The sequence below is a fragment of the Coregonus lavaretus genome (assembly GCF_964263955.1).
Source record: "Coregonus lavaretus genome assembly, contig: SUPER_35_unloc_4, whole genome shotgun sequence".
Lineage (NCBI taxonomy): Eukaryota > Metazoa > Chordata > Actinopteri > Salmoniformes > Salmonidae > Coregonus > Coregonus lavaretus.
Window position 1 is genome coordinate 49,459 of NW_028167178.1, and position 15,969 is coordinate 65,427.

The window sequence follows — 15,969 nt, forward strand, 5'->3', positions numbered from 1 at the left end:
ATGGCTTTTTTCTGGCCACTCTTCCATAAAGCCCAGCTCTGTGGAGTTTACGGCTTAAAGTGGTCCTATGGACAGATACTCCAATCTCCGCTGTGGAGCTTTGCAGCTCCTTCAGGGTTATCTTTCTTTGTTGCCTCTCTGATTAATGCCCTCCTTGCCTGGTCCGTGAGTTTCGGTGGGCGGCCCTCTCTTGGCAGGTTTGTTGTGGTGCCATATTCTTTCAATTTTTTAATAATGGATTTAATGGTGCTCTGTGGGATGTTCAAAGTTTTCGATATTTTTTATAACCCAACCCTGATCTATATTTCTCCACAACTTTGTCCCTGACCTGTTTGGAGAGCTCCATGGTCTTCATGGTGCCGCTTGCTTGGTGGTGCCCCTTGCTTAGTGGTGTTGCAGACTCTGGGGCCTTTCAGAACAGGCGTATATATACTGCGATCATGTGACACTTAGATTGTACACAGGTGGACTTTACTTAACTAATTATGTGACTTCTGAAGGTAATTGGTTGCACCAGATCTTATTTAGGGGCTTCATAGCAAAGGGGATGAATACGTATGCACGCACCACTTTTCCGTTATTTATTTTTTAGAATTTTTTGAAACAAGTTATTTTTTTCATTTCACTTCACCAATTTGGACAATTTTGTGTATGTCCATTACATGAAATCCAAATGACAATCCATTTAAATTAGAGGTTGTAATGCTACAAAATAGGAAAAACACCAAGGGGGATGAATACTTTTGCAAGGTGAATTCAGGTGAAAGCTATGATCCCTTATTGATGTCACTTGTTAAATCCACTTCAATCAGTGTATATGAATGGGAGGAGACAGGTTAAATAAGGATTTTTAACCTCTTTGATGTATAGTCCCCTTTTTAGGGGACCTGCGCGGTTCTGGTACCAGTTCCGACCTACATTTTTGTTTATTAATCTGGAGAGTGGTGGAGGCGGAGAGGAGCCCTTGAGTTAGTGGGTGTGTCCAGGCTTTTCACACAGCCATTAAAGAGTGGGACAACATTCCTCAGGCCACAATCAAGAGCCTGATCAACTCTATGCGAAGGAGATGTGTCGCGCTGCATGAGGCAAATTGTGGTCACTCCAGATAATTATTGGTTTTCTGACCACACCCCTACCATTTTTTTAAGGTATCTGTGACCAACAGATGCATATCTGTATTCCCAGTCATCAAAATCCATAGATTAGGGCCTAATGAATTCATTTCAATTGACTGATTTCCTTATGTGAACTGTAACTCAGTAAAACCTTTGAAATTGTTGCAGGTTGCATTTATATTTTTATTCATCTGATGGCATTGAGGAGTATACCACATCAGTCACCGGCTTCATTAATAAGTGCATCGACAACAACATCCCCACAGTGACCGTACATACATATCCCAACCAGAAGCTGCCGCTTTCAAGAACAGGACACTAATCCCAATGCTTATAAGAAATCCCGCTACAACCACTGACGAGTCATCAAACAGGCAAAGCGTCAATACAGGACTAAGATCGAATCCTACTCCACTGGCTCTGACGCTTGTTGGATGTGCCAGGTCTTGCAAACTGAGGAAGGGAAACCCAGCCTTTTAAGCTCGCTTCGATGCAAGCAACACTGAACCATGCATGAGAGCACCAGCTGTTCTGGACGACTGTGTGATCACGCTCTGTGTAGCCCATTTTAATGTAATGAGCTACGGTGTACAGTAAACCGATGGCATGGTTGCACCGTTCCTGGCCAGCTTTGTAGTTCCATTTAGTCTCCATGATGAATGGACTTTCAGGGGAGAACTCCACCTGGAAACAAAATAAAAATAGAATTGAGTTAGACAAGACAAGTCAACCTAATATTTATTTTAATATACCATAAGGGACACAAAAGAAGAACAGATAATGATATGGATTGTCCATATAATTCCATAATGCATTATCTTAAGCTATAACAAAGCAGAAACCAAAAGCAGAACAATGCAAAAAAGGCTACTTACCTGAAATTGAAAACAAAACTTAGAGGTTTGATTATTGCATAGATATCGGGGCTTTCAGTAGTGATAGGTTTAAAAAAAAATGTGTTTATTTATTTTCAATTTGGGTCTATTAAATCTAATTGAAGCTCCATAAACCATTTGCATTTCACCAGCATGTTTAGCAAGCAGATTTGAAATCATGTTGCGAACTGAAACAAGCTGAATATAAAGGTGGTGTCATGTCAGCTACATTTTGAGTATGGCAGAGTGGCTATTGATTATTTTAATATTGCATTATTCTAGATTCAAATAAAAATGGGAATTGGGTATGTTTTACACACATGCAGTACCTTCTATTTGTGGATTCCGCAGCTCATGGCATCCCAGCGCATGACTAGAATGCATACCACCACACTTGCCTAATTTGCACATAGAAATTGCCATACTCAATTGACACCCCCACTTACCTAACTGACCAGCAAACTATCTCAATTATGCACAATCTCATTCTTTCGCATTCAGCGAAATGACCTTGCCCTCACACTACACCTGCCTGCCTCACTCCTCCTGACTGTGAAACCATTGGACGAGTCAAGATGACAAGCACAGCCACAACAACAACAGGGAACTACTTAGCTACAAAGGTTGTATGTAGCAATAGCTGAAAGCATTCAGTAATATTGTCAATGAAGTTAATTTAGCTATAGATAGGTAGCTACCGCGCTAGCAACAAACTGGCTGCGAAAAGCACGTATATACATAATCTTACCTTGTACATCGCAAATGTAACCCCCGATCCAGTTACTGTAACCTTTTAGTTGGACTTCCTTGGGCAGTCTGACGTTTTCATCTGCCCATTTATCGATATAAGTCGATGTTATAGCCGGTAACAGTTTTAAACTAGGTGCACGTGACATTAAAACTTCAAACTTCAAATTTGAAAACCGAGAAGTCCACGCCATTGTTGTTTTGACTTCCAGGGTTCCCCCCTAGGATTTCCCACCTCAGCCTCGCTTTCGTTTCAAAATGGCGGCTGCGTGACTAAAGCGTATGGCTTTAAGCTATATTACCGTCATAATATAATAATATATGATATATGGCATTTAGCAGACACTTTTATCTAAAGCGACTTACAGTCAAATACATTTTACGTATTGGTGGTCCCAGGAATCAAACCCACTATCCTGGCATTGCAAGCGACATGCTCTACCTAATGGGCTACAGTGGACCACCATCAAATGGCCACAATAATTGAATGACACACAAGATTTGGTTCAGGACTCCATCACTGTAGGTGGCTGTGAATCACCAATATTAGCTTTACGCTTTTTTCAACCACAAAATAAGAAATAAATGGACTACCTTAAAATGAAGATGGCCTCAATGGCGCTGCCCATGATGTCACAGATGCCATAATGTCACAGATACTATCTCTATGAGCTCTACAACCAGTTTTGTGGGAGGCCTGGTCGAAGCTGTCCATGGTGCTGAAATGGACAGTGCCGATTTACAGTCAGTCTGGTGGGAGTCTAATGTAACCTGATAGATGCTGTCCATGGAACTGAAAAAGTGATGTCCTTTGCAAAGCTGATGTATATTTATTCAAAGTTAATACAGACATAGCTTTATCTAACCGTGGTCCTGAGGGTGTGTGTGAACTGATGAGGGTGTGTGAACAGAGTGAGTGAGTGTGTGTGTATGTATGTGTGTGTGTGTGTGTGCGCGTGTGTGTGCGCGTGCGTGGGTGGGTGGGTCCGTGCCTGCGTGCATGTGCGTCTCATTCAAATGCAGTTTTTGCTCAAACACACCTGTGTTTGGTCATGTAAAAGAATGCTGTGCGGTTTGCGTCACAGATGGAGAATGAGTGGTGATTATGTTTTCTTCTCTTGTAAAGGATTCTTTATCTCTTTTACGAGTTAGAGTTGTGTTCAGGTCACTCCAGGGCCGCATTCAGCACGGCACAATGTTGTGGAACGTTCAATTAGAAATACATTATGAGAACAGACATGCCTCTCATACAGTATATGTAGGGTAAGGAATAATGTCTGCTGTGTTCGTGACATTTCAATCTGCAACATTTAGTGTTTTTGCACACTCCTGAACATGACTAATATCATGTCACCAGTTGTTAATCACTTGCCTTTTTCACTCTTTATTGATTCTCCTCTGAATGGAACATGGCCATGCTGAAGCCATTGGAAATAGGGGCACTTAAATTCTGACCTTGGCTCTCAGCCAATGACACGGGCCGTTCGGGTCGATATCATTATTATCATCACTGTTTAGCATGCTCAAAGACTAATTTACACTACAACTCCTAGGAAGCTTTGCCAGCTTTGATCCCCTGACCTTCACTATTGTGTGGGCTTAGATAGACTGATCCACTGAACCACTAACTAAACAGTCTGATTACCAACAATGACGAGACAGCCTACAGGGAGGAGGTAAGGGCCCTGGCGGAGTGGTGCCAGGAAAATAACCTCTCCCTCAACATCAACTAAACGAAGGAGCTGATCGTGGACTTCAGGAGACAGCAGAGGGAACCCCTATCCACATCGACGGGACCGCAGTGGAGAAGGTGAAAAGCTTCAAGTTCCTCGGCGTACACATCACTGACAATCTGAAATGGTCCACCCATACAGACAGTGTGGTGAAGAAGGCGCAACAGCGCCTCTTCAACCTGAGAAGGCGGAAGAAATGTGTGTTGGCCCCTAAGACCCTCACAAACTTTTACAGATGCACAATTGTGAGCAACCTTTTGGGCTGTATCACCTCCTGGTACGGCAACTGCTCCCCCCGCAACCGCAGGGCTCTCCAGAGGGTGGTACGGTCTGCCCAACGCATCATCGGGGGCACACTGCCTGCCCTCCAGGACACCTACAGCACCCGATGTCACAGGAAGCCAAAAAGATAATCAAGGACATCAACCACCCGAGCCATGGCTTGTTCACCCTGCTATCATCCAGAAGGCGAGGTCAGTACAGGTGCATCAAAGCTGGGACTGGGAGACTGAAAAACAGCTTCTATCTCAAGGCCATCAGACTGTTAAATAGCCATCACTAGCTGGCTACCACCCGGTTACTCAACCTGAGAGGCTGCTGCCCTATGTACATAGACATGGAATCACTGGTCACTTTAATAATGGAACACTAGTCACTTTAATAATGTTTACATACTGCTTTACTCATTTCATGTATATACTTTATTCGACTGTATTTTAGTCAATGCCGTCCTTATATTTATATATTTAAGTCCATTCTTTTACTTTTAGATGTGTGTGTATTGTTGTGAATTGTTGGATACTACAGCAATGTTGGAGCTAGGAACACAAGCATTTCGCTACACCCGCAATAACATCCGCTAAATATGTGTATGTGATTTGATATTTTTTTTACCAGTCAATCCCTGTTAGGAACATTATGCGTTTTTGTGTAAAGGTTGTGTCGTCTACTGGGAGAAAGCGTGCACTTGGGGATGGGGGCCATTGATTTGTTTAAGGGAAGAGTCCATTGTCCTGTTTGGCTCAGTTGGTAGTGAATGATGCTTGTAACGCCAGGGTCATGGGTTTGATTCCCGCTGGGCCAACCAATATGAAAATGTATGCACGTACTATGGTAAATGTCATACGTTATGGGGCATGGCTGGTATCAGATAACCTTATCCTGATGATCAATTAGGAAGAGACAGCCCCCTCTACTGGTTGTATATAGGTCATAGCAGCAAGAGTAGGAGTGCTGAAGAACTGAAAGCTTTATGAATACAGGCCCAGGTGATTCCAAATACAATGTACTGAACAGTAATTAGTAGAATCATTGAATTCAAAAGAATTGTCTTCCTTAGGCTCTGATACTGTATAATTGGACATTTGAAAATAATATGGCAGCAACCCCATCTAGCCTACCTTCCTTGGGTTGCAAAATTCAAGTAACTTTCCAAAAATGTCCCAGTTTTTTCCAGAAGTCCCAGTTGGAGGATTGCCATAGGCTACTTCCTGCTTATTCCCTCCTAATACCAATCATCTTCCAACCAGGATTACGGGAAAACTGGGAAAATGTGGGAAAGTTACTGGAATCTTTACCTTCTGCTATTGTTTTCATGTTGTTTTCATAAACTCCTTTTAGGTACCAGGTAAGTATGGCAGTAGTATAAGAGGAAGGACATAAGGACAAGTAGTATGAGAGCAGTGGTGGAAAAAGTACTCAAATCTCATACTTGAGTAAAAGTAAAGATACCTTAATAGAAAATGACTCAAGTAAAAGTGAAAGTCACCCAGTAAAATACTAAAAGTATTTGGTTTTAAATATACTTAAGTATCAAAAGTAAATGTAGTTGCTAAAATATACTTAAGTATCAAAAGTAAAAGTAAAAATAATGTTAAATTCCTTATATATTTTTTACATTTATTTAGATAGCCAGGGTCACACTCCAACACACAGACATCATTTAAAAACAAAGCATTTGTGTTTAGTGAGTCCGCCAGATTAGAGGCAGTAGGGATAACCAGGGATGTTCTATTGATAAGTGTGTGAATTGGGAGTACTTTTGGGTGTCAGGGAAAATGTAAGGAGTAAAAAGTACATAATTTACTTTAGGAATGTAGTGAAGTTAAAGTAAAAGTTGTCAAAAATATAAATAGTAAAGTAAAGTACAGATACCCAAACAAACTACTTAAGTAGTACTTTAAAGTATTTTTACTTAAGTACTTTACACCACTGTTTGAGAGGAACATTGCCTCTGTATTTACCAAAATAGCTCACCTAGTTCTCCTCGAGATACTTTAATTAAATCAAAGCAATCCTAATTACAACAAATATGATTTAGTCACGTCATGGGTGGATTATGTTGACAAATGATGATTGGCATCTGGTTGTCTTTTATACAGTCATGTATCGCTCACACATATCAACGTAGAAGGCTGAATCACATCGAATGGGACTTTAGTCTGCAAGATCTGTGAGAAATGGTTGAATCTCTGTTTCTGAAAAATGCCTGTAGTTCTTTCTGGAAATATGTGTACTGAAAAATCTCTCGTTATGAAGACAGGATAGATGTTATTTACTAACATTCAGAGCCATACAGAAGACCACTGAGACCTTTGTTATTGAACAGACATAGCTTAGTCTTGATGTCAAAGTAATAGTTTGCTTATTTATGATGTGTTAAAACTGAACTTCCCCTTTAAATTGTTTGAATTTACATATGGGTTTCATTTGGTTTAACTAACATGCTCTATCTTCTACCTCTCAGGTTGCCTACAAACCGTGGCTGTGTGCACAGTATTTCCCCACCACACAGAGGCATTGTGGGAGGACTGTACCGTGTCTCCAGTTCTGCCTGGAGGTTCAGCAGAGGTGTCCATTCATACTGCCAGACAATGACGATCTCATCCACGGAGGAAGCCCCAGCTTCATATGTACAGGTGGGTGTGGTGGTATGGACTGATCAATCAGTCAGTCAATCAATCAATCAAGTGTGATTTGTAGCCACATCTTATACGGGTGGGCGTATATCCACTCTAGGGCTATGCTGTTTAGCTGAGAAGCACCATGGATCTAGGATAGATGGGCTTGGGTCAATTCATTTAGAAATGTACTCAATGTAGGAATTTATTTGCATTCCTATGTCCACTGACAGGAATTTAGATGGAATTGTATATTGCAGGATATATGTAATTGTGCTCTTGTGCCCCTGATGATGCCTTGTATAATAGCTCTTCAGTGGTATCGATAAAGTTGTTTGGTTTTGAACTCTGGTACCCTAGCCAATAATTAATTATAGAACTTGTCCCTGGCAACATCTAGTGGCCATATAAGGCAGTGTCAGTCAAATCAATGACACTTCCCTCTCAGTGTAAAGTGTATTTATGAGGCAGTGACTGTGATGGGGTACAACTCCATGGTAGTATTTTAATATTCCCGGGTTCACAGTGATCAAAACAGAACCAGCATAACATGACCTGCCCTGTCCTGATTTGATCTCAGTGGGGTGCTCTGAAAACATGTCATTTTCCTCCCCCAGCCCCCAAAGTTCGAAGGTTTTCAATACTGTAATTAGAACAGCCTTTGATATTTTTTAATTACTTGTGCGTCAGCGATTAAATGTTAGGCTTTGCCTTTTGAGATCCCTCATTTTCTCCTGCTCATTTGATGTCTTCCTTTAGTGTGCACTGGCAGTTGCTTTGAAGAGAGATTACACAAGGCGTGACATCAGTGGTGTAGATTATATTTACCGTGCTGCAGTATGGGGTCGTTACAAAATGTCACTTGCGTATTTTTTTTCATTTTGAGTTCAGTAAAGGGTCATTATTGTTAGGTTATGATATAACATATGACATAATGATACTGATAGTTGAATCATATGAAGACTGGTTTAAATGTGCATACTGACTGGTATTTATGTTCTTATGCACATGGTAATCTGTCTTTTGTGATAAACTTCAACAAAACACTGCATTACCACACTGCAAGTAAGGCTGGAACTAGGCTGGGTCATTTATTTAGCTTATTGTGGGTCATCTGAATGAATGAACACACTTTATTGGTATTGGGGAAATTGGGTTTGTCATCATCATCAGACACAGGATGATACAAACACAAATGGATACATGAGAGGGATGCACAGAGACATGAGCATCTATGGCTTATATCAGTGTTTACCCACTACTCTGTTCGTCCCTCACAGGGCTACTAGGGAGCCATGGGCAGCCTAACAGCCAGGCAGAGTGCTGCGACGTCCGTTGGGACTCTAAACCGGACAACCGTTCCCGTGGGACACTGAAAAGGACTCCAACTCCCTCCTGCCATCACCAAGAGGGGGTGTCGACATCAGTCACCTCGGCCGCCACACCCACCAGACTGTGCAGCAGCAGCGGCCGGCTGAAGCTATGCCTGCTGGTCTTCGTTCTCCTGCACACCGTAGTCACCATCACCACCACCTCCCACAATTCCACTGGGGTCGTCGGCATGGCGGCCATTTTCCCCCTGGAGGAAAGCTCCCCCAGCGAGGAATGATGGGACAAAATTTGCAAGAAAACTCTGGGTTTTATCTGGGAATGAGTGAGTTGCAAAACCGGTTCTGACCAGTTCTGACTGCTGTGTCTCCGTTCAGTGACAACCCTGGAAGGTCACTGGTATGTGCTGTCGAAGCCTCATTGGGTCACAGGAAGTGAGAGCGGTGATGACGTGGGAGGGGCTAACACACCTCAGACCAAAGGATCAACATCATATCACTGTGTCAATCTAAACCTGAGTTCACCGTTTCAGTCTCTTGTTTCATCAGAATGTACTATATCGTTTCCTCTCTCCTCCTTGTTCACTTTTTTGTGGAGTTTGTTGGAATGTAAATGGGTTGTCTTAGAACATATAAGAGGCAGAGAATTTTGAAAAAGTTATCACCAACCTGTGTGTTTCTATCCACCCCTCTCTTCACCAGTAACATTTAGCTGCTTTTGAGGTGCCAGACTGGATATGGTAACAACACTCTTGACTCAAACACTCACACACAGAGTGGTGGAGACATTGAAGAGATCAGTCATAACAGGGTTCTCTCATGGCAGTACATATGACTCTAATACAGAGCCAGTGAAGAGCAGGTGTAGAATACCTTTTCACACAATTTTGCCGACCTGAACCGTATTGTGCTCGCTTGGATTATTTTATTTACACGGTTGCATGGTTCCAGCAAATATGCTGAATGTGTAACCGGGCCAGTGCAGTACAGTACAGCTCAGCTCAGCTTGTCTTAGCTTGGCTCAGTAGTGTGAATAGGGTAGCAGTGGAGGTCTTGTCACTTGGATTCAAAACTATCCCACCAATGGGCTTCAGTGTACCTCAGAGTTCATGTTATTTGAGCCAATAAGTTTCTCTCTCATTATCCTGTGTCCGTGTGTTTGTATGTGATGGGCCCAAAGGGGACGTCGGATCAGCGAACCTCAATTTACCTCAAATCAAGTGACCTGTTGGCTGAGATAGACTCTGTTTTTCTAAAGCAGTACATACCAGAACTGTATGTTTGGCTTTTATATTTGACTCATATATTTATCAATATAAGGCTCTGGTACATCATACCAGTACATTACAGCCAATTCTCTTCACACAGTGGGAGAGGTGTCACAAGGTGAGACACAGGAACAAATTGAAACAAAATACATCTCCTACTGAGTCATTTTTCTATGTGAAAGTGCTAGTTGAGCAGCATTGAAAAGATCAACAAATAGTATTCGTTCTCTTTGAAATACTTTAGCTGCACTCGATTGAGCTTGCCTGGCGCAATGTAACCAATGTGATAGTCCCAAAAGTATAACTGAAAACCCTGCCCATCCGGCATCTCCAGACAGGCTCAATGAAATGCTCAACACATTTTACAGAAAACGGACACAATTTGAACCCAGGTCGGATCATACATACCCTCTCCTCTTTGTCTCTATTTGACCTTAATATCATCGTGACCAAGATAATCACCTTGTATCTTTACACAGAGCTAAGGCCTTAGCTAGTAGGTGTTTGTGTGAGGGGAAGGAGGTCTCAAGGGCTGTCTCTACATACTGTATTTCCTTCCGTTGGTGTGACTGCTGCTAACCGGTACTCATTGATACGGCACATAGGGGAAGAAATCTGATAGGCTCCTTACATCCCTGTCTTATCCTTCCTGTTCAACTGAGTAGTGCATATGATGGCACCTTTGTTCTTCTACGCGTACATATAATCAGTACTGCCGGAATTACTCTGAAGTCAACCATATTCGGGCATGCAGACATGAGGAGTATGGTGAAATTGCCCCAAGATGCTGATCTTGGGTCAGTTTAGCATTTTACCCACAAATGGTTAGGTGTTAGAATTGGGGGAAAAACTGATCCTAGATCTTTACCTAGGGAAAACTTCACCCCAGAGCTCACACTGAAAGACTATGTGCTTTAGTCTTCTCACATTATACTGTTTCCCCCTTAGGTTCTTGTTACAGTTGATATTCTCACAGACACTCATCGAGGTGAACTGTTCTTTGTAACCATCAATCAACAACATTACTTTATTGTTTCCCTCATATTTACTTTATTCCCCCAAAAGACAGCAGAGGATGTAACCCCCTCTATGTAGAAATAACCTCCCACAACCTTCCCCAAATATTCATGATCTGAACCTTGTGGATCTATGCAGATGTCCTACCCCTGTCTGGCCCAGTACATACTCAAGTTGCACAACTGATATACAACACATTTGGCACAGTGGTTGTGATACAACTGATGTTTTTGTGATTCAACAGAGAGTTTGTCTGCACAATGGTTGTGCAATAATTTTTGTGAGAAAATGACAAATGTTATGTCAAATGCATTGTACTTCAGTTGTACAACGGAGTGTTTACTGGGCCTATCTCTGTTGTAAATATGTCCTAGAGAAGTGAGATATTCAAGATGTCCGCCTCTTGGAGATTTTTCTTTTTTTCTTTTTAGGGTTAGCTTCTTGTGTTTGTTTTTCTTGTTTTTGGTTGCATTTTATGTTAATGGTCCCACTTCAAACAAACTACAAGCATCTACAGTATGTAGTGCTTATGAAGACTTTATGTATGCTTTATAAAGCCTTTTTAAGTTGACCTTTGTTTAAAGTGGGACAATGTTAAGAACTGTCTACAGCATTGTAAGTCAGATCAGTAGGAGAGGGAGGATTGGGAAAAGGTGTGATAGGTGTGTGCAAGGAAAATAATAAAGGAAAAGGTGGGAATTATGATGAAAATTGTAAAAAAAAATATACACAGATACCTTATTTATCTTACTATTGTCATATTGTCATACGATAGATGCTTTAGTTTGCAATTATCTTTTCTTTTTCTACAAAAGAGTTTGATTAAATAATTTATAATGCGTCTCGGAAGTCATCATCTTTTTTGAACGTAAGAGAACTACAGCTACATTTATTAAAATTTTGTTCAAAATAAAATACAAATTATGTTAAATATGATTGATGTCTGCTTTCTTTTGGATTGTATTTTAATTTGTACTACTGACCACGGTTACCTGACTGTAGGCCTATAACCAGACCAATTGAATTTGGCCAACATTCTGTGGTAAGTGGGCAATCTGGGATTCAAACAACAACAAAGCGTTCACCCGGCACTTTTCACCCGGCACTTTTTTGGTAAACAGCTAAACTTCCAGGGCCAGTTTTACTCTGCATTTGCACCAGGTGCAAAGTTTTGCAGCTTTTTTTCAGTAAGGGATAAAACATCCAAATTTAAGCTAAAACATAAAACTGTCTTAATTTATACTTCACCTTATGTTTTATTATTTCTCTTCTTTATTTTATCTCTTTGATTGGGTCTTCACTGTTTAATTCCGTTTGGATGTTTTATTTAAAAACTGCATCAATCTGGTGCAAACCTTTAGTAAATCTGGGCCCCAGATTGTGGACGTGTTTGAGTGGTATGGTTTAAGAAACCGACTAGACGAAAGTCGAGGAGTGAAGTCAGGGGAGGTGCATCTGCCACAGCCGAAAGTCAGACACTAATGTGGTTTTCCAACAGCAAGGCTCAGATCAACATGACAGTGTTGCCGTTGTTTATAAAAGGTTTTCTTTATAATGTCGAAAAAAAGTCACCCACTCACAAACTGAAATCATATGTGCGTACATTATGAAATCATTTAGTGAGAGAGAGCCTCAATCACATGCATTTATTCACTGTAGGCTACACAGTCTGCATCAGATTCCTATATCATATGATGTGATTAGCTGAAATGTTAAACACTTATCCAGCCGTTGTGAGATCTGGCAGGCATCTGCAATATAGTCAACGTAGAATGCAGCCAATATTTGTACATTTATCCTAGGAAAAACACAGTCACAATATCCTCACCGGCATTGCAGGTGTGAAGCCACTAGAGGAGTGTGACTCCTGAGTCATAACTTTGCAGCACACATACTGATACCCACATGTAGTAAGCAGTAATGCTCTCCTGCACCACAAGATGTCATTACATAGCCACTATACAGCCAGTGCTCCATCCAGTGTGGACATTGGTAGTCCTAAAAGTATAGCTAATAGGCTCATTTTCTGACAATGTATCCCCAGGAATTTGATATACCCCTGGTAGCATTTGCTAATCATAATGTACTGTTTATGCTTAATAGTTATATGTATAAACAGTTTAGAGGTTTAAGGGCTACGTGCCTTGCTCAAGGGCACGACAGCAGGAGATGGCATCAAGACAATGATGCCAGCAACCCTCCAGTTGCCAGCCCACTCCTGATCAGATTTGTCAGTGTCAGACATGGGATTTGCGTAACCTGTAGGCCAGTGGTTCCCAAGCAGGGGTACTAGGACCTATGGGGGTACTTCGTCTATCCACAGGGGGCACTTGAGAAGACTCATGAGACCATAGGCTTGCTGGTAAAATATACATGAGGGGGTACTTCAGGGGGACTCTGGGCAGAGCAAAATTTAGTTGGTGGTACAGTAACTGAAAAAGGATGGGAACCACTGCTCTAGGCTACCTGCCAACCCCAATGACTAATGTGTAATAATGTCATGTAATGTATAATATCATGTAAATTATAATATAATGCCTTCTGTATGGAGAGTCATCCCTATGAGTAAGTTATCTAATCGGTAACACTATAACACTAATTAGTCACATCAGTGTGAAACCAAAGGTGTTGGTTGGGAGAACAGGCTGTGTAAAAGTACTAGTCTGGTGTCAGTTGCTGCTCTCATCTATGGTGAAGTTACACTGCAAACATTGTGTTAAAATTCTGTCTGTGCTGTTTTTTGTCTGCCTTGATGCAATGACAAGCCAATGGGAGTGTAACAGTTCCGTATCATGTCCATGAATAATTGTGTGGCTGATGTACTGTAGCAGCTTTATTAGGTGAAGATGGCTAGCGATAGGCTGAAGTCCCGTTTATACCTAGTTCTAACATGCGTCCTTTGTCCTGATCTTATCCACATTCTGATTGTTCCCACATTTTTTGACAAATGTAGATGATTAAAAGACGCATTTTGATCCAATTGTGATCAGATCTTCCTTACCAGATGAACTTCTGGAGGTAGTCAGGAACGCATTGTGGCTGAATAACTTACAAGTGTAGACAGATCTGGACAGTGAAACCATTTAAATAATCATTATCCTGCCCAGTAAAATCATTGACAGGTGGTACCATTTAGCCTTGCGAGCCAGCCTGATTTTGCGAGCTTATCATTTATCTTTGCTAGCAAATCATTTATGTAAGCTCGCGAAATCAAGCTGGCTCGCGAGGCTAGGCAACATTGACTCATACCACCAATATGTGTCTTAAAATAAATAAATAAATAAATATTATTTAGAAAGAATAGCTGTGAAATAATTTGCATAGAGGGATGGACCAGGTAGTATGGTCACAATGCGGACACAGTGGACAGATAACCCTGCCTGGGTTGTGGGATCTTGTTTGTGTTCCTGTTTGGCTTGTTTCGTGTATAGCCCAAAGGACTTCACGGTTTCGTTGATTTTGTTATTTTGTCTAGTGTTTATCCTGTTTAATAAACATGTACACATACCACGCTGCACCTTGGTCAGACCCGTTCCTCAACGATCGTGACAGAAGATCCCACCACCAACGGACCAAGCAGCGTGCCCAGGAGCAGCAGACACCCTGGACACAGGTGGAGGAGCAGAGATCATGGACTTGGGGGAAGATAAGAGAGGATCTGGCCAAGCATATGGAGGCCCTGAAAGGGATGAGGATGGAGAAGGTGAGTGTAGCCGATAAAGGACTCTGGGCGAAGGAGGAGGCCCAGGTAGGAGAGAAACAGCGACTTAAAAGAACGCGGTCACGAAGAAAGCCGCTGGCTCCAAAGTTCCAAAGGCCGGGCCTAATATTGTGTATAAGAGGTCATACAATACGTTTTGTAGGGATTCCTATGTTGTTGATGTAAAGAATATTTGTTGGTCCGTAGTGTGTAATGAGGAGCAAACAGACAATGCTCTTGACACATTTATGAAATTGCTTATTTCAGTTACTAATAAGCATGCACCCATTAAGAAAATGACTGTAAAAATGGTTAAATCCCAGTGGATTGATGACGAATAAAAAAATGGAATGCAAAAGGAATGGCAAATAAGTCTGGTTGCGCAACCGATTGGCAAACGTATTGCAAATTGAGAAATCATGTGACTAAACTGAATAAAAAGAAGAAGAAAAACTGTGAAACAAAGATAAATGACATAAATAATGATAGTAAAAAGTATTGGAGCACCTTAAATGACATTTTAGGAAAAAAGGCAAACTCAGCTCCATCATTCATTGAATCAGATGGTTAATTCATCACTAAACCAACTGATATTGCCAACTACTTTAATTATTTTTTCATTGGCAAGATTAGCAAATTTAGGCATAACATGCCAGCAACAATTGCTGACACTACACATCCAAGTATATCTGACCAAATTATGAAAGACAAGCATTGTAATTTTGAATTCCGTAAAGTGAGTGTGGAAGAGGTGAAAAAATTATTGTTGTCTATCAACAATAACAAGCCACCAGGGTTTGACAACTTGGATGGAAAATTGCTGAGGATAATAGCGGACGATATTGCTACTCCTATTTGCCATATTTTCAATTTAAGCCTAGTAGAATGTGTGTGCCCCCCAGGCTTGGAGGGAAGCAAAAGTAATTCCGCTACCTAAGAAAAGTAAAGCCCCCTTTACTGGCTCGACCAATTAGCCTGTTACCAACCCTTAGTAAACTATTGGAAAAAATTGTGTTTGACCAGATACAATCCAATTTACAGTAAACAAATTGACAACAAACTTTCAGCACGCTTATAGAGAAGGACATTCAACAAGCACAGCACTTACACAAATGACTGATGATTGGCTGAGAGAAATTGTTAGACTTCAGTGCGGCTTTTGACATTTGATCATAGTCTGCTGCTGGAAAAACGTATGTGTTATGACTTTACTCCACCTGATATATTGTGGATGCAGAGTTACCTGTCTAACAGAACACAAGAGGGTGTTCTTTAATGGAAGCCTC

The 15,969-nt window shown here is 41.2% G+C and overlaps 1 protein-coding gene across 1 annotated transcript in view; it reads left to right on the forward strand.

The window, feature by feature from the left end:
- The window catches only part of LOC311110363 (NALCN channel auxiliary factor 1-like), a gene marked incomplete at both ends in the record, with an annotated part of 48,768 nt that extends 39,789 nt beyond the window's left edge, over nt 1-8,979 (forward strand). Inside the window, 2 exons of the mRNA XM_084188909.1 lie at nt 7,217-7,388; nt 8,651-8,979. Coding sequence (XP_084045035.1) covers nt 7,217-7,388; nt 8,651-8,979 — 501 coding nt within the window. The remainder of the gene's footprint in view (nt 1-7,216; nt 7,389-8,650) is intronic.
- Nucleotides 8,980-15,969: the final 6,990 nt, after the last annotated feature.